The sequence below is a fragment of the Protopterus annectens genome, chromosome 1.part1 (genome assembly GCF_019279795.1).
Source record: "Protopterus annectens isolate FY-2018-M chromosome 1.part1, PAN1.0, whole genome shotgun sequence".
Lineage (NCBI taxonomy): Eukaryota > Metazoa > Chordata > Ceratodontiformes > Protopteridae > Protopterus > Protopterus annectens.
Genome location: NC_056726.1, coordinates 1,606,873,314 through 1,606,898,271, shown reverse-complemented (window position 1 = coordinate 1,606,898,271; position 24,958 = coordinate 1,606,873,314). Strand labels below are relative to the sequence as shown.

Here is a 24,958-nt window from a genome sequence, read left to right as displayed (position 1 = left end):
AAGTTTATTTTTAAAACAAAGTCTATTCTCTTCTTGAACAAGTATGCAGTATTGACAAAAAAAACACATTCAAAAACATTCAAGTTCTTCACTCAAAGTAAAAAAAATGAACACAAAGTATTGTGTTCTAAATATCTGCACATGCATAGGCCTCTGTGAGACTTTAGTGCCCAGGACTAATCAAAAATCCTTCAAGATAAAATACATACAAGCTTTCTTTTTTCCACTATACATAGACTCTAGAGTTGTACACTACCCGACAGAGCCAGGGAAAATATCATGGAGCTGGTAGAGCTGATACAACATTTATTTTTCTTAGCTATGACAAAAAACAAAATGCTGATTCTGTGAATGATATAACTTATTTCCTGCTAACATGCCTTCAGTACTATTAATACACAGTACTTTTTGTAATCAGGAGTGATATCAAAACAAAACATAAAATATGCAGGTCAACAAAGAATTGTTGGAGATAATTACACAATCACTGTGTTTCAGCCTCTGACAGAAAATGAAGCTTACAACAACAGAAATCAGAAATGGCTAACAGCTGGTCAACAACCATCAAATGTGTTTTTTTAAGTGGAAGTAACATGTTAGAGAAAAGCTTATGGACAACAGAGCATTGTGTATTAGTTGGGAAAATATGTTAGCACACATTTTACCCAACAGTAACAAATTCCTGATACCTTCATGTTCTGTTACAACATAGATTCATAGATTAGTACTAGGCAAACTGTCCTCTAGGCCATTTTAAGCCTAGCCAATTACCCCATGTGAGAATCAAACCCTGCACCTTATATTTCTAAGGTAAGCATCTTAACCATTACACCAACCTCCCACCCACAAGATTTGTATTTAATACAGTAAACATATTTTCTATCTTGTGAAATTAATGAATATCCACAAAAAAATGATTTTTTTCAGGCCTTCATGCCTTTAGATATTATTTGAGCTGTAAAAGCACTGTTCGGAATGAGCCATATCACAGCACAACCATTTCTAAAGGTATATAGCATAAAATTTACCTTGCCCCAACCAAAGTGGCACTTTTTTTCCTACTTTGCTATACGAACCTTGCATTTTTTCTGGATGGTGCATATTCACATCTCTAAATGCCAGCCTTGCATTTAGGAAAATCAATGGCCCTCTTTTCCTAGAATGACGTATAGCATAACATCTTTCATGCCCATGCTGGGGGCAGTTCTACTTCACAAAATCCCCAATCCAAAAAGAAAGGATTGAATGCCATTTCTGCAAGACATGTTGGGTTGGCAAAAATACAAAATAACATATTGCAAGGACTGCAGAATGGAATACTAAATGGCCTTTGTCTAGAGGCCAATAAGGGCACAGACTTTCTGTCTGCTGATCCCAGCATACACAGCAACAAGGTGCATCAAGGTCAGCTTTGGCCACTTTGCAACAGGGATGCACAAAAACATAGCATTGCTTCTGATTCAAAGTCTGCAGCACCCTACAGTTTAAAAGAGGTCTGCATCATCACCCATATTAGTCCACTTCTGACACTGAAACTTGGGTTACAAGGTACTAAAGAGGTACTTGGATATTTAAGGTAACTCAGTACTGCCCTTCACAAAACTTTCTAAAATACAAGTTAACATTAGTTTCACCTACAGAAGTATTTTCCTTTGAAATGAAAACATATATGGTGGAGTTCATATATTGTTTATAAGGCTAGCTAAAACTGTACCTTTTTTCCAGTAGCAGTTCTTAAAATAATTTGGAATATTCCTAAAGACTTCACAAACACTATCTTTACTGATCCTAGAGCAGATGCATTTTAAATTTCTGTCCTGCTAAATCTGATTTCAATCTAATAGGAAGGGCGGACAACACAGCATTAGAAGGATGCAATCTAATCTTCCTGAAGCACTCGCTGCTTTGCTGCTGCTTTTGAAATCTAAAGCAGATCAGATATCTGATCTGACTACCTACACATTATGCGATTATTTATTTATGATTGTGTTTTCCACATTATGTAGCGTGGTCAAGGACAGTTTTCAAGCACGTATGCTAATGACTGCATTATATATATTACACAGTTTCTTGAAACTGCTGCTCCAATCATTTAGGATTATATTGTACACAGTCGTGTTCTAGCATACAAACTGAAACAAGTCTTTACATTTTTATGTACATTTTATGCCTTTCTCTCTCTCCTTCCTAGATTAACTAAAGCTGTAAGTCATTCTGTAACAGCTCTTTGATAATAGACCAGCAAATGTTTGCGCATGCTTCCAGTTACAGTTTTTATATTTTGTGCACCTCGGTTTATCAAACGACAAATCCAGAGTTCCCCTTAAACACCTGCTTATGTAACTGTGCCAACATAATCCAGCATTTCAAATCGTAATCTGCTGTTGCAGAAATAAGTAGGACGGCACGAATACAAGATTTTACAGCCAACAGAAAACCAGTAGATGCTCTTCCAAGATTACATCCAGGCAAAACATGAGTCAAGATCACCAACAGACGTCAAATCGCCAAATGCACATGAAATGTTGTTGTGGCTTACAACACCCTCCTTACAGAATGGAGAAAATTCATGATAAAATGCACATCCTATAGTACTAGTCAAATCTGGTGGTACTAGTCACATTCCGTGGCACTAGTCACATTCCGTGGCACGAGTCACATCCTATGGCTCTAGGCACATCCTATGGCACTAGTCACATCCTATGGTACTAGTCAATCTGAACTGGATGAATGGGATTTTGTTTCTGCTGTTCCATGGCACACTATTACATGGGATAAGCAAGTAACCCCCCACCTAAGCAAAAAATTCCAGTGACAATTTGTAAATGCATAGGAAAGTATAATTTCAGGGTCCAATCATATACTACCATATCTGCAACACTGCAGAAACAACTTACTTCTATGCAGTGCCAAAGCAGATCAGAGAACAAGGACAGGAGATCTTTGAGATATCACAGCATCCACTACAGGACTACAAGATTCAGTAACAGTTTCTACCCTACAGTGATTAGACTTCTGAACTCAGGCACTGGTCCCAGGGATCCAGACACAAGTCAATTTTGATTTATTTGTGCAATATATACTTACATATATTCCAAGTAAGTGCAATATTTACTTATTATATCCATAGTCAGTATTATTTAACTCACTCAAGTGAAATATTATAGAAATAACTTGGCTTGCATTACTTTAATAGGGTAGTTCATTTAACTCAGGGGAGGGTATTCTTTTCGTATATGAGTGTTGGTAAATGTTTTTGCTCTTTCTTGCATGTATTGGGGGTAGTATTGTATTTGTTAGTTATGTTTATTCCTCTACTTGTATGTGTTGTTTCACTTTCCTTTGTAATCTCAAGAATTGAGCTGGTGCACAAAATGTTGCTTAGTCTACATGTGTATAGTTCTAAATGACAATAAAGTTTACTTTGACTTTTTGACAGTGGCAAAGATGCCCTGAGGTATTGCGCTGCATGACCAGGTCAGAGCCACTGATTTCCGACAGTTGTCAGTCATCCACCCACGCTCTGTCCACAACACACATGTACAACAGTTACTACCTGACTGACAAAGTATTGTATGCAATGCATGTTAACAAAATGAGTAAACAGCTACTTTTGTGGCTTATTCAGTACATGGCACCTCAACAATGTGGTACAGGTTCTACCAGCTCCTTTGTGTAGTGCAGGAAAGGTCATGCCATGCTGCACAGTGGGCAGTCACACAGGCTGGTCTATATTAGTTTTTTTATTGTTGGCTCTGATCCATATAGTATGTCACTCCAGAATGGTACAGACATGACTCCTGTTCCACAAAAGCAAACTAACACACCCTTTCTTTCTTCATGCATTTATTCTGATTTGTTAATGTATCCGTATGTCTAGCTATGTGAAAAAAAATATTTGAAACTGAAAATGCATTAAATGGTTACACATTGAGAAGAATAGCTTACCATGAGACTTCTAACTCACATTTTGGAACATGATCTGAGGAGCACTTCTTGCTGGGACAGTCTGAGACCCACAGCCTGCTCATACTTTAGCATTATTTAGGCAGCTGAAAATCAAATACCTGTTTATAGACACCAAAATGTGAAGGCCATCTGAGTACAGACAGGGATTCTGTGACATGTATGCATGCAAAGAATGCAGCTATCCCAAAAATGGAGAGCACATGAGTGGTACAAAGATCAAGGTGTAAGGAAGGGCTTCAGGGTGCTAGCTAAACATGGCCTACCTACTTTTTCTTTATTATTAATAAGCAAACTACCTGAGATAATTAGTACTTATCTGCTATCAGAGACTACTGCTGTGTTTATATTTATAAATTGCTACATTGTTACTTTTACAACAGCTATCTTAATCCCTGCTGATGTCGACGTATGCACACATTGCTTACATCAAACGGTAGCAGTGTCAAGGCAAATGAATAAAAACTGAAAAACTAAGCTATGATGAAACACAATGTACCATTATAATAAATATATAAACACCAAAATGAATTGTTGCATGTAGATTGCAAACATTTTATAACACAATGTAGCTATGGAGAAGCATTTCATTTTGCACAGAAATGTTGTTAGAGTAAATCAATTGAGTAACTCTACTGCCAATCATTAGCGGACCGGAGTTCCGCTGTGGCGACCCCTAACCGGGAAAAGCCAAAAGACACAAACAAACAAACTAATAAGACACTCTGCAGGCTTCTTGTTTATTGTCATGCCCTCTTTATTAAAATTCAGAAAAATGCACTTTGGCTAGCAAACTGTGAAAGGAGCACAACTTCTGAAAAAACAAAAAAAATTGCAGTTTAAATAGGGGGTTACTAGGCTAATGGCACTAGAGCTCTTACAAGACTAGACATATTTATCCCAAATTGCCTCAATTGTCAGTGGTTAGGTGAGTGAAGTTCACAGAGGTAAGGGTCTAGGTTTAGGTAATTACTAGGCGGTCTACTCCTGTGAGCCATTTTTGAACCTAGACAATTGCTCTTCCAAAGGCGAGAATCGAACCATGTACCTTGTGTTAGTGAGGAAAACACCTTAACCTTTATACCAGCATCTAACCCATGTACTATAAAATCAAAGTCACTCACAAATACAGTTATTTGCAGTGGAAGGAAGTAATTGATCATATAAAGGTATCTTCAGATTATTAAAATGGACCTCTTCAGCATCCAGGCAAGTGAGTTTATTGTTGCAAACAAAACGTGTCAGACTATTATATGTGTCAAAGATGTCAAATATGGTTTTACTTAGTAACAGGAACTTTGACAGCTGAACTAAAACACAGAGACAGACAGACACACAAACACACAGACATGTACATGCATACAACTCCTTTTAGCCACACTGAAAACAAGTAAGTTTGTTAGTTTAGAAAACATGCCACCAAATTTCCAAATTGTCAGCACTTACATTCTGTTTCTCCAATATATTTAGGTATTTCTCTTTCACCTGTAAATCATCTTCCCTGCTGTTCAGTCTTTTGTTACTCGTAATACTTTAGAATTCCTGGTTGCATGACCAACAAGGAATTCCACAGCAGAGGGCCACAGAAGCCATTGTAGTGACTATGGCAAATGATGCCAAGAGGGCCATGGCCTGGTTTGCATACATACTAACTTGACAGCAAAAGTGTTGATTAATGCAGACAGACAATACCGTATGCCTATTTTGTAAACTATTACAGATTCATAGTTAGTACTAGGCCAGCTGCACTTGTGGATCATTTTAAACCTAGCCAATTTCTCTCAAAGTTGGAGATTAAACCCTCTACTTTTTGTCTCTGAGGTAAACACCTTATAATTATGCCATCCCCAACCATAACTCTCTACTGTCCCTGATTTTACAGGGATGACTCTAATTTTGGCTCACATTTTAGCTCTGTCCCTCTTGATCCCGTCTAAAACTGGTGACTTTAGGAGAAAGGGTGGTAAATTATACTTAATAATGACAATAATCTGAATTATAGACTTATTTTATTTCAGAAAATGTATATTTATTCACATTCTCTTATTCTGTCACTATTTAAATTAGTATTACTAATATTTTAAAAGTTGCCCTGACTATTTTTGGATTTGTCAATGATTATGTTGAGAGCTGTGCCCGCAACCCCCATTACTTTTTAAAGCGTTCCCTAAAATAACATATGTTGAATAATGGTATCTTAAAGTAACTTGAATCTTAAGAACCTATTTAATCTCACACACACACACACACACACACACACACACACACACACACACACACACACACACACTATCCACCCAGTTTATTCACTTATGACAGTAGTTTGTAGTATTACTATGGACTGACAGCACAGCACAAGAGTTCAAAAAATAGCTGTAAATAATCAAGTTCAGTGGGCAACATAAACTCTAATTCGTATGTACTGTCATTTATTACATGTTTAATACTTCGAGAAAGTCAGTTTAACTGCATGCTCCTATATCACTGAGAACAGACATGTCTGCTCATCAAGCTTTATGAACTACCATAATAGTATTACGTTAAATGCAGTAAACATTTCACATTCTAAGTCTACAGATGAGTGTACAAACCCACAGTCTGATAAACTGACAAAAATAAGAGAATTATTTTCCTTAAATGTATTCTTTACAAAATTGTGAAGAACCTCTGTACTAATTTCACTCTGTAATAAAGGGAATCAATCTAATTATACTAACTTAGAAAGTCTAAAGTTTAAAAAAATATATTTTTATTTACTGTTTCTTCAGATTTCTTTCATATGCTACAATTGCCATGATGTAATACAATGCTACTACACTACTAAAAAAAACACGGGGTTACAGTGCAGAAACCATGCACTACTGAATAGTAACACACAAAAACAAGTATCTTAGGTGCATACTGCTTTCCGGCACAACCAATTTTACATTTATGGAGACTTCCAGCTGACACCCCCCTACACACACACACACACGCACACACACACGCATATACCTACATATGTAATGTTGAAACAAACTTTTTTTTGTGTCCTAACACTAAATACAGTCAAAATATACAAATAACTGAAACACCTGTTAAAATATGAATATTAAAACAACTCTATTCTACATGGCTCTACAAAAACATCTACTCACTGCACCAGCAAAGTAAATGCAAAACATATGTCATAGTTTCTGATCACCAACTGCAACAAAAAATATTTCTAAGGTAGTTAGATTAGTCTTAAATATTAAATATTTTGCTTTCCAGATAGCAAAACTTCCCACACTAGGGTTACCACCATCCCTCTTTGCGAGGGACAGTCCCACTTTGGGCAATTGTGTCCTGCGAAAAAACTAAAAAATGGCAAACGTCCTGAGATTTTTAAGACAAAATATATTTCTTAAGTTTTCATTAATAGTTGTATAAAACAGTTATTTTGTATCTGGAACACATAAATACTATATGATGTTGCATAAGCAACTCAAATGCTCATAAATAAGCTTTTATTTTGGCAAAAAAGTGAAGTTCTGTCCTTTGCACTGGCCGTAGTTATGTTTTATCCTGCGAAATCTCACATTTCTGAAAAAAATGTCCCACTTTGGGCATTTGAAAAGGTGGCAACCCTATCCCATACACGTTCCCCAAAGTGAACACTCCACTAATTAAAACAAAAAGGACCCCAGTCCCTTAAGCCTATTGTTACAAGCACAAAAAAGACTGTGTCCTAAAACAGAAATCTCCTGGGAGATTCCACAAAGTATTGGTAGCACTTCAATTTCAAAAGTAAATGTTGATGTTCTTGTAAGAACAAGTTTTCAGCTGTAACAGTGCAAGTCACAATATATATAGTGAAACAGAGAAATAACCTACAGGTGTTTTTATGATCTTCATCATTCCTTTATTATGGTAAAAGCAAATAAAAAAAAAAAAAACAAAGTAAAAAAATGCAATGTGCACGATGTAAACTTCTGTCACCACGATGTTTTAATACTGACACTGCAAATGCTAATGACAAGGTATACTTTACCAACTCCTGCTGCTTGCAATTGCTTCATGTGTTCTTCAATGACATCTGGATCTCTGGAACTGTAGGCGCCCAGCTCTGGGTAAAAACTAGAGCCAATATCTTCAGGGGGGTTGTGCCTTCCTTTTGGATAACCAGCAGCAATTTTGGGGTCCCAGTGGGGCACCATCACATGATCCCAGTGTAAATATTTTCCATCGAATCTAGGGTTCCCATACCACATGTAATAAAATATATGAAGATCGTAATACATTGGGGAGTCTGCAGCGCTCGGGTGTGAAGCTCTGGTGGTCCCAGGAGCGGCCACAGCGCGAGGCTGTGGCAACATCCCAGCTTCCTGGGAAACAGAACGCCTGTCCATCCGCTCTAGAAAGGGTACCATCTCCAGCCCTGGGGCCAGATCCGAAAAGCCATCACTGGGTTTCAGCGTCCGCAGGCCCATCATTGTCCCAAAAATAAAGAGAGTGAAGAGAAAGAGGGCAACACATGCTTTCTTTCTAAATCTGGCCATTGCTGAACCCCCGTATCCCTTTCGTTTTTCGTGATCAGAAAAAAAGTCCTAACACTCTTAAGACTCAGCTCTTCCCCACTTGACCAACTTGCATAATTTATGGTAGCTCCATGAGCTTTAACAGCTCCACAATCGGGGCGAGTGCCCCCCACTACACCCTTATTACACCGGTTCCTGCAACCACTAGGGCTTGTTATCGCGCCTGCTAGTCGACAGACTATCCGATGCACTTGTGACTTGCGTCTTGCTTGATGGGTAAGGTATAAATATCACTGAATTAATCTGCAGCAACAAACTAGGGGATTGAAAGAAGCCAGCCACAGTACCTGATAAGCGTGAATTTCATCCAATCAACGGAGAGGGCGGGATTGTTGCGAATCAACCAATGGCTGCATTGAGTTGCGCCAGCTATTGGTTGGTAAACTGTTAATATAAACCGTTTTCTCCTATGATGTTACACTTTTCAAAAGATAAGTGCTATATGTTGTTGAACTTCTGAAGGAAACCAAATCCCATGTAAACTAAACTAGGGTTCCACATAAGTGGGTAAAACTGAACACTGAATAAATTGTATTTTGTATACATTGTTTATGGAGGAAACATCTATCAAGTCACCAAGTAAAACTAGATTTGTGCAACACCTAAGGAGAACCCTTTGCTTTGCTCGACATTTCAGGTCAGCCATTAACCAAGGCGCTGTCCCTTATAAAACGGTGCTGATCGTGGTATAATGACCAGTCAGAACTAAAACCCTTCAATTTCACTTTAGAATTTACACTGCTTCTTCTAAAATCTGAACTTTTCAGTCTATCGTGCACACAAGCAAAGTTCATTGCTTCTTTAATCATGCATATCGTGTTATTAGGCTGTTCTTTACTAGTATGCGAATTGAAATTTTACTCGGAAACTTATTAAAACTTTTGCTTCCATCACAGTATGTATCATATTTTTCATAAGCACCGCAAAACAGAAAGCGGAGAAGGGTTACAATCACGGGTGTAGCCAGGCATACACACATAGTTTCCATCGGGACGCCTATGATTTTTGCTCTGAAATATGATTTATCCCTGCCTAGAATGCGTGAGTGTGAGGCAAAAAAGTGAGGGGCGGTCATTAACTAGTCATACTGCTCAACTGTACAGATTTTGGCCTCAAATTTCTGGTCCGTTTTTCATAAAATTGTGGTTTTTCTGGCAAATGTGTGGTAAATCATTAAAGACTGAAGTAAGAAAATAATGACAGATATTTGAGTTTCAGACTCCACATCCTTCAGAAAATTCACTTTAATGCAAAACCTGTAATTCTATCAACTTTCTAAGGTTGTAAGAGCAATATTTAAAATTGTCCCTATTTTGGGGCCTTTGTCCAACTTTTGTTTATGGCTTTGTCCAGATTTCTTGCTCTAAGAGGTCGAGAGATATGACTAATATCGATCATTGCATTTACAGACCTCTTATTTTCTCAAAATGCCTGTTAATATAACTCATTGAATCCCAACTGTCTAAGTTAATATTATTAATATTTTTAGAAGTGTCACTGACGTAAGGCCTTAGTTCCCTAATTATTTTGGACTTGTTTCTGATTCTACAAATAAGTGGAAGTTTCATAACTACCATGTAGCACACTTTTTAAGGACAGTCTCAAAATGTGTAATGGGTGAGATTTTTATATTTATTTAAGTAATTATTTTGTAACCACTGCCATAACAGTCTAGAATACTACTATAGCAGTAGGGCCATGTCTACTGTCTTCATCTAATCCAGTTTCCACTTATAAAACAAATACGTGGACAGCCTATTTTGAGACTTAATTTTTCATTTGGTAAACATAATTCTGATGACAGCAACAAATTAAAAGAATCTGTGCACCCCTTGGCTAGGCTGTATTATTAACAATTTATTAGGAGTTAGTGCATTGAATGGTAGTGCTGAGAAGCATGAATGCAAAGGATGCTCTTCTGTCTATTCACTAGTTATAGTCACAAAGTAATGTCACTTGTTAACCTCACTTCACATCAAAACACACAAATGTGCTTGTTCTGTCAACTTCTAAAATAACTAATATAAAAACAAAGTGTGTACACAGTGAGTTCCCATATTCTGTCATCTTTTATACTTAATTGTATTTGTTCTAAATGTGTTTAAGACTACATTGTGGATAACACAACAGGATATGTGTAATTCTTGCTGATGCAAGTGACCCCAACACTTCAAAGGTACAATAATAGTGCTGTTATTTAGAGTTCAGAATCCTGCATTACGTCAGTGATGTCTGAAATCCTTTTAAAGTTCTAAAAGAATGATGTCATGCAGCAACTTAACACCCGTATAGATAATGCTTAGGATAATATTATTTTAATTTATTCTGAGTGAAAGACAAGAGCATTCAACATTAACTTAAGGGACTCCAGCCAGTCACTCTGACAGTGTAATGTCTAGAGCCAAAGGTGTAAGACAACTGCCAAGCTATGCTTTAAGCTTATGTTTATTTTGTCAAATATTCATTCATTAGAGTGGAATAATGCTTGCCTGGAAAGTATACAAATGTAAAAGGGCTGAACTGTGTATCCTTTCAATTACCCATGGCTAGGATTTTATATTCTTGCAAAGTCAACCAGAATATATTAGTTCTTAAGACTACTGCCTGCCATTTCAGAAAGTTTAGTATAAGTAGTAACACAAAACAACTATTTATTACAGACTTCACTACCTTCACTACAACTCACTTTTTTTGAAGAACATCTGACTTAAAAGCATAACCTTCTCTCTGTTGAGGAACATCTGACTTAAAAGAAAAATAATTGTCTGGCTTTTTCTGGCCACTGCTAAATTGATCAGTTCAAACTAGAACTTTAATTGAATTATACCTTGACTTGACTTTACTAACAGTCCAAATGAATTTGGGGAAGTGTGCTTTATCATCATCTTCTTTCGGCTGTTCCCATTAGGGGTTGCCACAGTGGATCATCTGTTTCTATTTCTTCCTGTCCTCTGCATCTTGCTCTGTCACACCAACCACCTGCATGTCCTCTCTCACCACATCCATAAACCTTATCTTAGGACTTCCTCTTTTCCTGTTACCTGGTAGCTTCATCCTTAGCATCTTTTTCCCAATATACTCAGCATCCCTCCTCAGCACATGTCCAAACCAATGTAATCTTGCCTCTCTGGGTTTGTCTCCAAACCTTCCAACCTGGGCTGACCCTCTAATATACTTATTCCTAATCCTGTCCACCCTCACCACACCCAGTGCAAATCTTAACATCTTTAACTCTGCCACATCCAGCTCTAACTCCTGCCTTTTGTCAGTGCCACTGTTTCCAACCCATATAACATAGCTGGTCTCACTACCCTCTTGTAGACCTTCCCTATAACTCTTACTGGTACTTATCTGTCACAAATCACTCCTGACACTCTTCTCCACCCACTCCATCCTGCCTGTACTCTCTTCTTCACCTCTCTTCCACACTCACCGTTAAACTGAACTATTGATCCCAAGTATTTAAACTCATCCACTTTTGCCACCTCTACTCCTTGCATCCTCACCATTCCTCTATCCTCCCTCTCATTCACACACATATATTCTGTCTTAGTCCTGCTGACCTTCATTCCTCTTCTTTCTAGAGCATATATCCACCTCTCCAGAGTCTCCTCCACCTTTTCCCTACTCTCACTACAGATCGCAATATCATCTGCAAACATCATAGTCCACGGGGACTCCTGTCTGATCTTGTCTGTCAACCTGTCCATCACCATTGCAAATAAGAAAGGGCACAGAGCTGATCCTTGATGTAACCCCACATCTACCTTAAATGCATCCATCACTCCCACCACAGACCTCACCGCTGTCACACTACCCTCGTACATATCCTGTACTACTCTTACATACTTCTCTGACACTCCCGACTTCCTCATATAATACCACAACTCCTCTCTAGGCACCCTGTCATATGTTTTCTCTAAGTCTACAAAAACACAATGCAACTCCTTCTGACCTTCTCTGTACTTCTCCATCAACACTCTCAGAGCAAACATCGCATCTGTAGTGCTCTTTCCCGGCATGAAACCATACTGCTGATCACAAATCATCACCTCCCTTCTTAACCTAGCTTCCACTACTCTTTCACATAACTTCATGCTGTGACTGATCAATTTAGTCCCTCTGTAGTTACTATAGCTCTGCACATCACCCTTATTCTTAAAAATCGGTACCAAAACACTTTTTTCTCCATTCCTCAGGCATCTGGAAGTGTGCTTTATATTTCATCCAATTCTATGTTCGTGCTTTTAAAGTGTATTTACTGCTTAAATGTTAATACTGTTCATTGTGTCAGAGCTTTGCTCACTTGGGACACTATTTTGCATTTTTTTCTAGTGACATTGCTTCAGGTTTAATTTCCAGTTAATTTTCTGACTTGCTGTGACTTTTAAGTGTATATTTAAAATTGTCTGTTTAGTGGTACCAGATGGTCTGTTTGGATGGGCCACTTTGTGATGAATTTCCTTACTATACACTATTACATAAATTACCATTTCTAACTGGATTTGAGTTTGCTACTTGTCCCAAAGACACAAAGACATCAGGGGTGTGTGTGTGTGTGTGTGTGTGTGTGTGTGTGTGTGTGTGTGTGTGTGTGTGTGTGTGTGTGTGTGTGTGTGTGTGTGTGTGTACTTTCAATTCTATGTGTGTGCTTTTAAAGTGCATGCACTGCTAATCTAGAAATAGTTTATTATGCCAGAGTTTTATTTGTTTGCGATACCTTTTTACTTTGCTGCTTGTTGTGCCAGAGCTTTGCTAATTTGAAATAGTTTTACACCTTTGGTAGTATGAACTTTGAAGGTGTCCTGGGCATTCTTCTCGCTTCAAGATTAGTTTACAATTACTTTCCTGACTGACTGACTTTTAAGTGTAGCTTTTAGATTGTGCTATATGCTAAGACCAGCTGCTATGTTTAGTTGGACTATTTTGTGCTGCATTTTCTGGCTACTCAACGGACTTTTTTTCTAATCCATCTGTAAACCTTTCAAATACATTTATTGCTAATCTGTTAATACTGTTTATTCTGCCAGAGTTTTGTTCATTTGACACACTTTAGGAATTTTCTAGTGACAGTAGAAAAATGCTGTTATCTTTAGCATTCTCCTTGCTCCAGGCTTAGTTTACATTTTTTTCCTAACTGGGTGTAACTTTATGCTTTTAAATTGTGTTGCATATCAGGGCTCTATTTCACTTGGTTGCTTTGTGCTGCATTTCCTTGTAAAATACTGTTACTGGATTCAAAGCCAGCCTTAGGCATAGCCAAGCTAGGAGACCGCCTAGAGCACCACTCTAGCAGTGGAGCTTTTCCTGTATTTATTTGTTTATTTTTTGTAATAATGAAATTGTTTATTTAAAATATGTTAAATGAATACAGAAAAAAAAAACAAAGAAATTGAAGGGTAAGACAAACTGTGAGAAAAAGGAAGAAAAAGTAATGTGGATTTTGTAGGCAGACCATGATGGGGGCACCAGGTGTTTGTAGGGGAGTGCTGTAGAGCCCTTTTACCTAGGGTACCAATTGACCAAGGGCTGGCCCTGAATGGATTGATTGGTTCTAACTGAAGTGGACCTTGTTGCACTATGTGGAGTAGTGAGACACATTGTACTGTATAGATGCAATTGGTTTGTCTTAAAGTGGTTATAACTGTTATCAGACACTCCTTACATTCATCTTACTCAGTCATCCAGTATGCATGGTTACTAAAAGTTGCTAGTGGTAACACAGCATGGCTCTAAGTTGCATTGAGCTGCGAACTGATGCTGTTTTGCTTAAAGAACCTCCTTGTTGCTCCTAACTCTGATTTCTTCCATGCTGCTGCTGCTGTTTGTTTATAAAACGTTTGGTGTTATGCATGGGCCATTTACTCAAAAAGCTGTAGCTGCTGTTGTCATTCTTGCTATTGTTATTATGACAACTCCTTGCTGCTCCCAGGCAAGTCTTTAGCCATCAGCAACAGCTATTGATATCTAAATCCCCCCTTTTTACTTAGGTTAATTATTGATAGTCACTATATTTGGCTGCATCTAAATGTATGGCAACCAAGTCTGACAAATCCTAGAAGAAAAAACAAGTAATCTCCGTGGTATCCCCGAAGTCTCAAAACAACCCACTAAAGTGTAGTGGGTCTAAAAACAAAGCAGTGTAAGAAACTTCTCTGTGTGGAAGATTTTCAGTCCATATATTTCTAGTTAATCACTGTATATTAATCAGATCAGACAATAGTAGTAGAAGTAGCGAACGTAAACCCGTCAAGTCAAAAAGTAATAATAGAAAATATATAATTCTACAGCATTACAAAGTATTCGAAAGTAATCCAAACAAGGCAGGCCGTCTGTTTCCAGTTGAAAATCCTTTATTAAGTACACAGACAAGCGATCCAAGTAAAACAAAAATAGAGTAATAATTTCCTCACAAGCTTTCTAAATATATATATATATATATATATATATATATATATATATATATATATATATATATACTTTTTATCAGGCATGGGAGTGGTTTATTGTGCTGTAAAACAAAGTGTTGTATTGTATTGTTTTGTATTTTATTTTATTTTTTCTACAAATTGGTATTAAATACCATTTTAAATCATTTGAAATTTAAGTGTATATTTTGTTTCCATCATCATACATACATATATATATATATATATATATATATATATATATATATATATTATTTTTTTTATTATTATTTTTATATTTTTTCTGGTTCTCTTTTTTCCACTTTATTCAAAATGATGGTAATAACAATACTAACTAATTATATAATTATATAGGTTTTTAGGGTTCTTATACACAGACCTGAAGAAGTCTAGAAGGACGAAAGCGACCTTTGTTAACAATAGGTTATGAAAATAGAAACTGATTTTTGCATGCAAAATGTATATGCATATATTTATATTTATATATAATTTTTGATCGCAAAATGAACTAAGACATCAGACACTCCTTACATTCATCTTACTCAGTCATCCAGTATGCATGGTTACTAAAAGTTGCTAGTGGTAACACAGCATGGCTCTAAGTTGCATTCAGCTGCGAACTGATGCTGTTTTGCTTAAAGAACCTCCTTGTTGCTCCTAACTCTGATTTCTTCCATGCTGCTGCTGCTGTTTGTTTATAAAACGTTTGGTGTTATGCATGGGCCATTTACTCAAATTGCTGTAGCTGCTGTTGTCATTCTTGTTATTATTATTATGACAACTCCTTGCTGCTCCCAGGCAAGTCTTTAGCCATCAGCAACAGCTATTGATATCTAAATCCCCCCTTTTTACTTAGGTTAATTATTGATAGTCACTATATTTGGCTGCATCTAAATGTATGGCAACCAAGTCTGACAAATCCTAGAAGAAAAAACAAGTAATCTCCGTGGTATCCCCGAAGTCTCAAAACAACCCACTAAAGTGTAGTGGGTCTAAAAACAAAGCAGTGTAAGAAACTTCTCTGTGTAGAAGATTTTCAGTCCATATATTTCTAGTTAATCACTGTATATTAATCAGATCAGACAATAGTAGTAGAAGTAGCGAATGTAAACCCGTCAAGTCAAAAAGTAATAATAGAAAATATATAATTCTACAGCATTACAAAGTATTCGAAAGTAATCCAAACAAGGCAGGCCGTCTGTTTCCAGTCGAAAATCCTTTATTAAGTATACAGACAAGCGATCCAAGTAAAACAAAAATAGAGTAATAATTTCCTCACAAGCTTTCTAAATATATATATATATATGATAACTAGAAATAGTCCACCACTGACAAGCAAAGACCAGACAGTAAACCTGTTTAACGTTTTCGTTCTTATTTAATACCAAGAACTTCATCAGAAAAGCACCCATTTCTTAAATCAGCAATTATATACTGTCTCCAATTAACAACTCAACAATATCAATCAATTATACATCATTAATAAATTGATATAAAAAAATACTTAACTAAAACATTAGCCATTTAAGCAAATGTATCAAATATTACAATGTTTGATATATATGAAATGATGAAATATATTACTAATAAGTTTTAAAATTAAAACTTTTGTAAAGCTAAAAAGCATTTAATACTTATGACATCATTTAGGCCTGGTAATTCATCTGCATTCAGCCTAATTTGCCAACAAGACTCCCTACATTCTAGAAGTGTTTTATAATCACCTCTAAACATACTGTCATCAACTTTTTCTAAAACAGAAAATATGAACTTTTTAAATGAAACACAATTTAAAGAATGTTTAGCCAAAGCATTAGTTACATCTTTTTTCTTTATGGCTAAATTGTGTTCATAAATACGTTTACACAATGTTCTAATAGTTTTACCTATATAAAAATGACTACATGAAGAACACTGTGCAATATAAACAATGTTGTTAGTTTTACACGTAAAGTGTCCTTTAACTATAATATCCTTCTTAACATGTTTTAGAAAAATACTTGATGTCCCACTAACAAACCTACATTGTTTGCAACTCATACAGGGGTATGTACCAACCTTTCCTGTAAAAAGTGTGACACTTTTATCTTCTCTCTCTAAAATCATTTTGATATTTGTCACTTTTTTATATGTAAAAACAGGACAAATACCTAAAATTTTGGCTAAGTCATAATTACCCAAAATAATTTTCCAATTAGTAATAACTGTTTCCTTAATAATATTCATTTCGTTATACTTTTTATCAGGCATGGGAGTGATTTATTGTGCTGTAAAACAAAGTGTTGTATTATATTGTTTTGTATTTTATTTTATTTTTTCTACAAATTGGTTTTAAATACCATTTTAAATAATTTGAAATTTAAGTGTATATTTTGTTTCCATCATCATACATACATACACACACATATATATATATATATATATATATATATATATATATATATAGATATATATATATATATATATATATATATATATATATATATATTTTTTTTTTTATTATTTTTATATTTTTTCTGGTTCTCTTTTTTCCACTTTATTCAAAATGATGGTAATAACAATACTAACTAATTATATAATTATATAAGTTTTTAGGGTTCTTATACACAGACCTGAAGAAGTCTAGAAGGACAAAAGCGATCTTTGTTAACAATAGGTTATGAAAATAGAAACTGATTTTTGCATGCAAAATGTATATGTATATATTTATATTTATATATAATTTTTGATCACAAAATGAACTAAGGTTGATATATTTCCAGCCATGTAGTATATTGCCTTGTATAAAATCACAGACTTAATAATCTACTTAATAATTTGGTTAAATAAGATGTACCATTAAAGTACATTAGGGCTATATATTATTATGACAGCTACTAGGTAGGGCAGGACCAGCTCGAATGTCACACTGATGGGGGAAGAGATGTGAATTTAACATGTGTACCAATAACACTTTGTTTTACAGCACAATAAACCACTCCCATGCCTGATAAAAAGTATATGTATATATTTAGAAAGCTTGTGAGGAAATTATTACTTTATTTTTGTTTTACTTGGATCGCTTGTCTGTGTACTTAATAAAGGATTTTCGACTGGAAACAGACTGCCTGCCTTGTTTGGATTACTTTCAAATACTTAGTAATGCTGTAGAATTATATATTTTCTATTATTACTTTTTGACTTGACGAGTTTACGTTCGCTACTTCTACTACTATTGTCTGATCTGATTAATATACAGTGATTAACTAGAAATATATGGACTGAAAATCTTCCACACAGAGAAGTTTCTTACACTGTTTTGTTACATATCCTAGAAGCAATCATTGTGTGACATCTGAGCTTGACTGTTTGAAGCATGGTCTCATGGACTGCATGCCTAGTAACTACCTATGAACCTATGTGTTTAGTGGCATCCTAGAAGCAATCTAAGCCTATTGATTCTTTAAAGCATGTGTTTTACCACATGCAAGCCAACCTCGCTTCATTTGACTGCTGGAAAAAAGTGTGTAGAGCATGAAATCCAAGGCAACAATCAGTCATACCATTTGTGGTATCTAAGCTTGCTATTCCAGAGTATAGTCTGTGTAATTTTGTCTACCTGTTCAGCTCTTAGCCTATTGTTATTATACAACATTTGCATATTGCTCTCTTACTACTGTATCTGTGTTCTGTAACAAACAATAGTTGGTTACTACCCTTGGATCTCATTACATTTCATGCTGCCTCTTCAGCTGTCATACTATTATTATGCTGAATGTATGTGCTATACCTAACTCAAGCTGTGTGCTTTTCTTGGAATAGACTGCATTATAGAATGTCTTCTCTATAGGCTCAAGTAGTTGTTGCATCACCTAATACATCTCCTTCACAGCATAGTTTATCTACCCAAAATATATTCTCTGCCTACTAGATTGGTTCAATATATTAATATTTCTGCCCTCAGTAATTCAACCCATAGAGCAGAGCATGTGTTGTAACTTTAAGAAGAATTTCCAGATGTAAGCATATGCATATAAATAGTGAGCACCCAGAGCCATTTTGAGAGAACAGCCAGAGTGTTAACATGCATTTGTGTGGTAGTCAGTCTGTTTATAAGTTTAAATTTAAGTTACAAGACCTCATTCCTGATGTGTTTATGTGTAATAAAGCTGCTTGAACCAAACCCACAACTGTTTGTCTGTTTTATCCTGACCAGACGAGTAACACAGCTCATCTGGCAAACACAGAGACCCAGCCAACCTCTATCCCTTCTGTTGCCAGTCTCATTGCACTTGGTATTCTGAATCAGTGTAGGAACTGCCCAGTGGTCACTGACAACTGGCTACTACTGGACCAATATGACTCTTTTTGGGAAAGGTCTAACTGACCTGGAAACCACCTTCTCACTTAAGCATTTAGAAAAAACACAAAAACTTAACCATACCTCCAGAGCATCAAACTAAAGCACTGTACAGTGAGGCTGCAAAAAAACACTCCCTAACCTACAAGAATCCAAACCATGCAGTAAAAAAGTCACACAGAGAAACCATTTATTAGAAACACAAAGAAGGACCCAGCCAAGCTAGTGTGGTCACTGTGTGATACCTTATACCTCCTATGGTGGAGGCCCTTGGGATATATGCAAATGACCCCTTAAGGACATACCAGTGTTTCAGCTACATGGCTTCTGAATTCCATTTTACTTTTTATTTCTTCGTGGGTACTTTCAGGCCAATAAAGCCAAACTGCATTAGTTGTAGACATACATGTTTTGGCAATTTTTGACCTTATCAGTACAGTATAAGTAGATTGTTTGGATATAATTTAGAAACACAGAGCTTAAAATCAAGTCTAATATCCATAAACATTAAGGTGCTTGCAAAATATCCCAAATAGCATCCAAACAAAAGCTCAACAAGGTAAAACAGACAAGCCATTCAGTAAAATCTGCATGAAAGACCTAGCCAGTCTAGAATCTTCACTGTATAATACCTTAAACTGGTTTACTGTTGAAACCTTGAAAACTGCATTTGTTGACCGGCCTCAACCCCACACCCCCTGTAAATTATATATACCAACTTTGAGATCGCACTACAGTAAGGAAATGGGTTAATTCCCTGTTCATCACTGAACTGCAATCTCCACTCAAAATTCTGAACTCAAATACTCGAACTACACAACCCATTTGATGTGGTGTAGTCAACGTATTTGGGTTCGCAAAACTGTCCATCGGAAAACTGCAGTTCGACATTGTAACTCTCGATTGTAAACCCCTTAAACCTCCTATAGTGGTGAGGTTTAAGAAGGGGCCATTTATATACATCACATGGGCCTCCACTACAGGAGGTTTAAAGTATTACACAGTGAAAACTCTACTCTGGCAACCTCCAAGAAACACAATAAAGAGCCTAGGCAGCAATTGCTAACACAACCCCCCGTCATCACATAGCACAGTAAGTCAGGCTGCAGACTCAAACCTTGCAATGCCACTAACTCTGTAAATCCAAGCAGGAATGTCTTCGTAACTGATGACTCCATTATCAGGCACATTGACTCTATACTCACTGAGCTTAACAAAAACAGAGTGCCAGCTGCTTTCCAGTATCAGAATCCATGATAAAGCGGGCCTTACAGTCCCTCAAACAGGACATAGAGGACTTTGACATGGTGGTGAGTCATATAGATGTGAATGACCTCAGGCTCATAACCTAGAAGATCATGCAGAAAGACATACTGGAGCTTGCAGTGCATGTATCAAATGTAGGTGAGACTCAGACCCTGAGTAGAATCCTATTCTCACCCAAAGTGATGCCCAAATAACAAAAAGGATAATTGGCTTTAATACTTGGCTAGGTGTCATTCTAGGGGTGCCCAATATGTGTCAGCATGGGACAAGATGATCAACAGCCAACCTTACTTCACTACAGTTTGCACCTTCTGGACATTCCAACATAATAAAAAGGCTTGCTACAAATTCCAGTCCAGACCACATCAAGTTTCTCTGCTCCACACCATAAGTCTTAATAATAAATTGCCTGCTTTCCAGACTCTCCTACAACTTGAACACATCCATATTTGTGAGTAACAGAGACTTGATTTTAGTGTAAAGAAATCACTCCCTCTTTACTGGGTTTCAGTGCCTATAATGCACTGAGACCTGCTGAAAACTGCATAGGATTATCAATATTTATTAGAGACCCATTTATTTCTAGGCAGATTCCACACATGCCACAAACAGACCTTAGTGAATTTCAAATTTATCCTAAACAAGATAATTATCAGTTCATACTCAACCATAGGTCATCTTCCTTGTCCCCTGAGATTCCTGAAAGATTTATTAAATGTGTTTACTGAACTACATTTAAATAAAAATACCCAAATACCTCACTGATAGGTGGATTCAATTATCAGTCAATAAAGTGGAGCACCTATACCACAGCATTTGGGTATGTCCAAAGATTCCTAGACAAATAAATGCTAAATCCATTGTACAAGTAATTAACTAGCCCACTAGGGATCAAAATCTTCTTAATCTCATCCTCACTACTATCGCATCTGCTTTTGTTGCTCCCATTGCATCTTCATCTCTGCACAAATTTATCCCAAATCCATAATCTTCTTCTTAAGGACACATATGGCCACCACAAAAACACCTCTGAATTTATGGAATTTAAAAAACAAAAGTATCAAAACTATATGGTGAGCTCTCAAAATTCATCTGCTATACTTCCCACCCTCATGTGGCCTTAGCTGTCATTTATGGCAAGGATTTTTACTCTCTTGTAAAAAATTGTACAAACCAAGTGGCTGCAATAAAAAAAAACAAATGTATTGGGAAATGTAAAAATAAATGACCTTGGTGGAATGTCAACATTAATAAGCTCTATGATAAAAGAAAAAAAAGTTAATTTAGTCTATAGTAAATTGAAATCTACTCTCATCAAAAACTATATAGGAAAAATCAACAAAAAGCTGAAAGCTACCACAATGGATCAAAGTGGAACACAAACTAAAACTGGTATCCAAGGCCAAGTATAGTCACAAGTCCTTATTTAGCTAAATCAGACAAGACGTAATACCCAGCAATGCCCTGAATTAATTTATAGTTGCATTACTCACTCCAGTCCTAAATATTTTGTTAATGTACTTCCAGATGAATTTAGTGCTAAGTTCATAGCAGAAATAGTCACTGAAGTTCCATACATTTAGGCTCATGGGTTCATATATTAGTATTAGGCTAACTGCCCTTGTGGGCTTTTTTAAGTCTAGACAATTACCCCATTTGTGTTTGCAAAGAAAATACCTTGACCATTATGCCAGCCTCTTGCCTTTAACTAGCCATTTCCCTTTCTAAGGTTAGAATCAAACATTGAGACTTGTGTCTGTGAGGTCAACACATTAACCATTATTGCAAGCCCCAATCCCAAATTTCTGAGTCCCTTATGAAATATGCCTAACTATACTCTCTAAAGGTAAAAATGTCACTGTTATGGGCCACAACCATATACCTGGTTGTTTAATCAGCATTGTCAAACAGATGGTGTCTGTACCCCTTCCTAAAACTGTTCAATGTAGACATATGTATAGGGAATGTTTTGACATGAAAAATGACTGTCATTATGCTACACCATAAAGGGCCCCCATCTCATATTTCTGAAATTACAGACCCATCAGCCTAATAAGCCTAATTTACAAAGCCATAGAGTATATATTATCTGATTTTATAAGCTATAACATAAAAATCTTAGTGTTATAGACCTGAAGCAATATGGTTTTGTCAAAGAGATTGTGTCTCATTAATTTTGCAAAGTTCTTTGAGAAAATCATTGATGCTTTAGATAGTGCTCATGCAGTTCATACAGCATGACCAAGGCTTTCAATACTATTCCGTATGCTGGAGTTCTAAATATGCTTAAAGGCCTAAATTTAGACCATGTTGTCAGCAAGAGCCAGTGCAAGAGCATTCCTCCATACCAATATAATCTATTTGATCCACTAACCCAGATATATGGGTAATTGCATTTGTCACTGACTGCAGGCTGGGTACTGCTGCTGTTTCGGCATCAGATACCATATTACTGTAGTAAGGGTTAAACCATGCAGATGAGTGGACACAGTAGACATAGGCTTATATTTAATACAAAGAAGTGCAACTTTGTTTCCTTTGGCAAGCAATTCTCAACAGCAGATTACAATATACTCAGTATTGATATGGTCATCAGAGATCTGGGCAGCTATGTAGCTAACTTCCTATCCATTTGTCATCATGTACCAGCAGTAGTCAGGAAATCCTTCTATCTAGCCTAATTAATAACTAAAGATATCTCATTTGGGTCAGAAGAACTTATCAGTCCTCTATAATCTGCCCTGATTAGACCAATTATAAAATATAATGTCCCTTTTGGTAGGTTTCTCTCCAAACATATCATGCATCTAGAAAGACCTCAGAGATTCTTAACTAAAAAGATCACCAAAGTATATAAGCTTAACTACCAAGACAAGCTTTAAGCTCTGTCCCTGTACTGTGATATTTTTCAGTCCTGTGAAGTGATTTGTGCCTATTATTCTGTAATTTTAGGGACCCAACCTTCCTTTACATCCTTACCTTGGCATCACCACTGAGTGAGCGTGCACAAATACTATCACTGTTGAAATGGTATCCCTAAGCTTAAAAATATATTCCTGATTATTTTTAAAATTGGCACTGATTTCTGAAGGAAGATATCTATAACTATGCATTAATTAGAAAGAATAACAAGATAGAAGTCTACAGTCTGCACAATAATCAACTAAATAACAAGAGTATTAATGCAGGGTATTGTTAAAAACTAAAGCATAATATCGTTCTGCTGTAGTAAAAATATAAATAAAAGAAATTCAAGCAGGTAAATAAATTATAGGCTGGAGATCTTACTTTCTAACCTCATCAAGAGATAAAAAGTAATTGCTACAGCATAGGTTTATAGGAGATTACTAGGCTAACAGCTCAAGAGCCCTTATAAGTCTAGCCAGTTTTACCTAGATGTTAACCAATTTTTCTATACCTAAGGGAAAGAAAGGGGTCAGCAAGTGCAGGTTTGACTATTTTTTGAGACTGCCTCTGTCCATAAGAGGCAGAAGGTGCCTCCCCTGGAGCAAATTTGCAAATTACCACCCATCGATCCAGATTGTACTTGAAGATAGTGAGGAAAGGGCTCTGTTTCACATGAATAGGAAGCCTGTTCCAGCTGATGGGCAATCTCTGGGACACATATCTGTCTCTCCGGCATGATCTATTCATGTCAGAGATCAGGTTTAGATCTTTGGAGCGGGTAACTCTTGTGCAGTTAGTTTTGCGAATGTGCAACATTTCCATCAGGGCTGGTTCACAGACTGCCTCGCAGATCAGGCACAGATCACCTCTCAGTAATCAGTAGAAAACTGAATATAGGGTTTTTAAGTGGTCCACATATGACATGTTGCTTATACCCTGTATTGTTTTGGCGAGAAACCTTTGAGGATGGTCCAACTGTTGTAGATGCCTGGCAAGGTATACTCCAAAGGGTGCATTGTACTCAACTATTGGGCTGATGAGGGCTGAGTACAATTGTACTATGACATCTTTAGATCTGGATGGCATGCCCTTACTTATAAGCCAAGCCATATAGAAGGATTTTTCTCACCACCATGGACACATGGTAGTCAAATTTCAGATTACTATCTATCTGAGTACCCGGATCTCTCACCACAAGGCAAATTCTTAGGGGTGTGCTATTGATGTTGCAGTTTGTAGGGGTATTTGATTTCCCAAAGACTATTATTGTGCACTTCCTCACATTTAGTTTGTGACCATGGCTCTGACACCATTAATTAGTCTGCATCAGACCTTTTTGTAAAATATCAACATTGTTTTGGGAGTCAGTGATTGCCCTCAACTTACAGTCATCGGCAAACCTGGTCAGCTGAAGTCCATCTACATTTGCCTTGACATCTATGAAGTATATCCCAAACAGAAGGAGAGCCAGCACTGAGCCCTGTGGTACTCCA

General features: G+C 36.6%; 1 protein-coding gene across 1 annotated transcript in view; it reads right to left on the bottom strand.

The window, feature by feature from the left end:
• MANEAL (mannosidase endo-alpha like) overlaps positions 1 to 8,786 on the bottom strand; it is a 443,635-nt gene extending 434,849 nt beyond the window's left edge. The window contains exon 1 of the mRNA XM_044083606.1: positions 7,979 to 8,786. Coding sequence (XP_043939541.1) covers positions 7,979 to 8,486 — 508 coding nt within the window. The 5' untranslated portion in view covers positions 8,487 to 8,786. The remainder of the gene's footprint in view (positions 1 to 7,978) is intronic.
• Between the last annotated feature and the right edge of the window lie 16,172 nt (positions 8,787 to 24,958).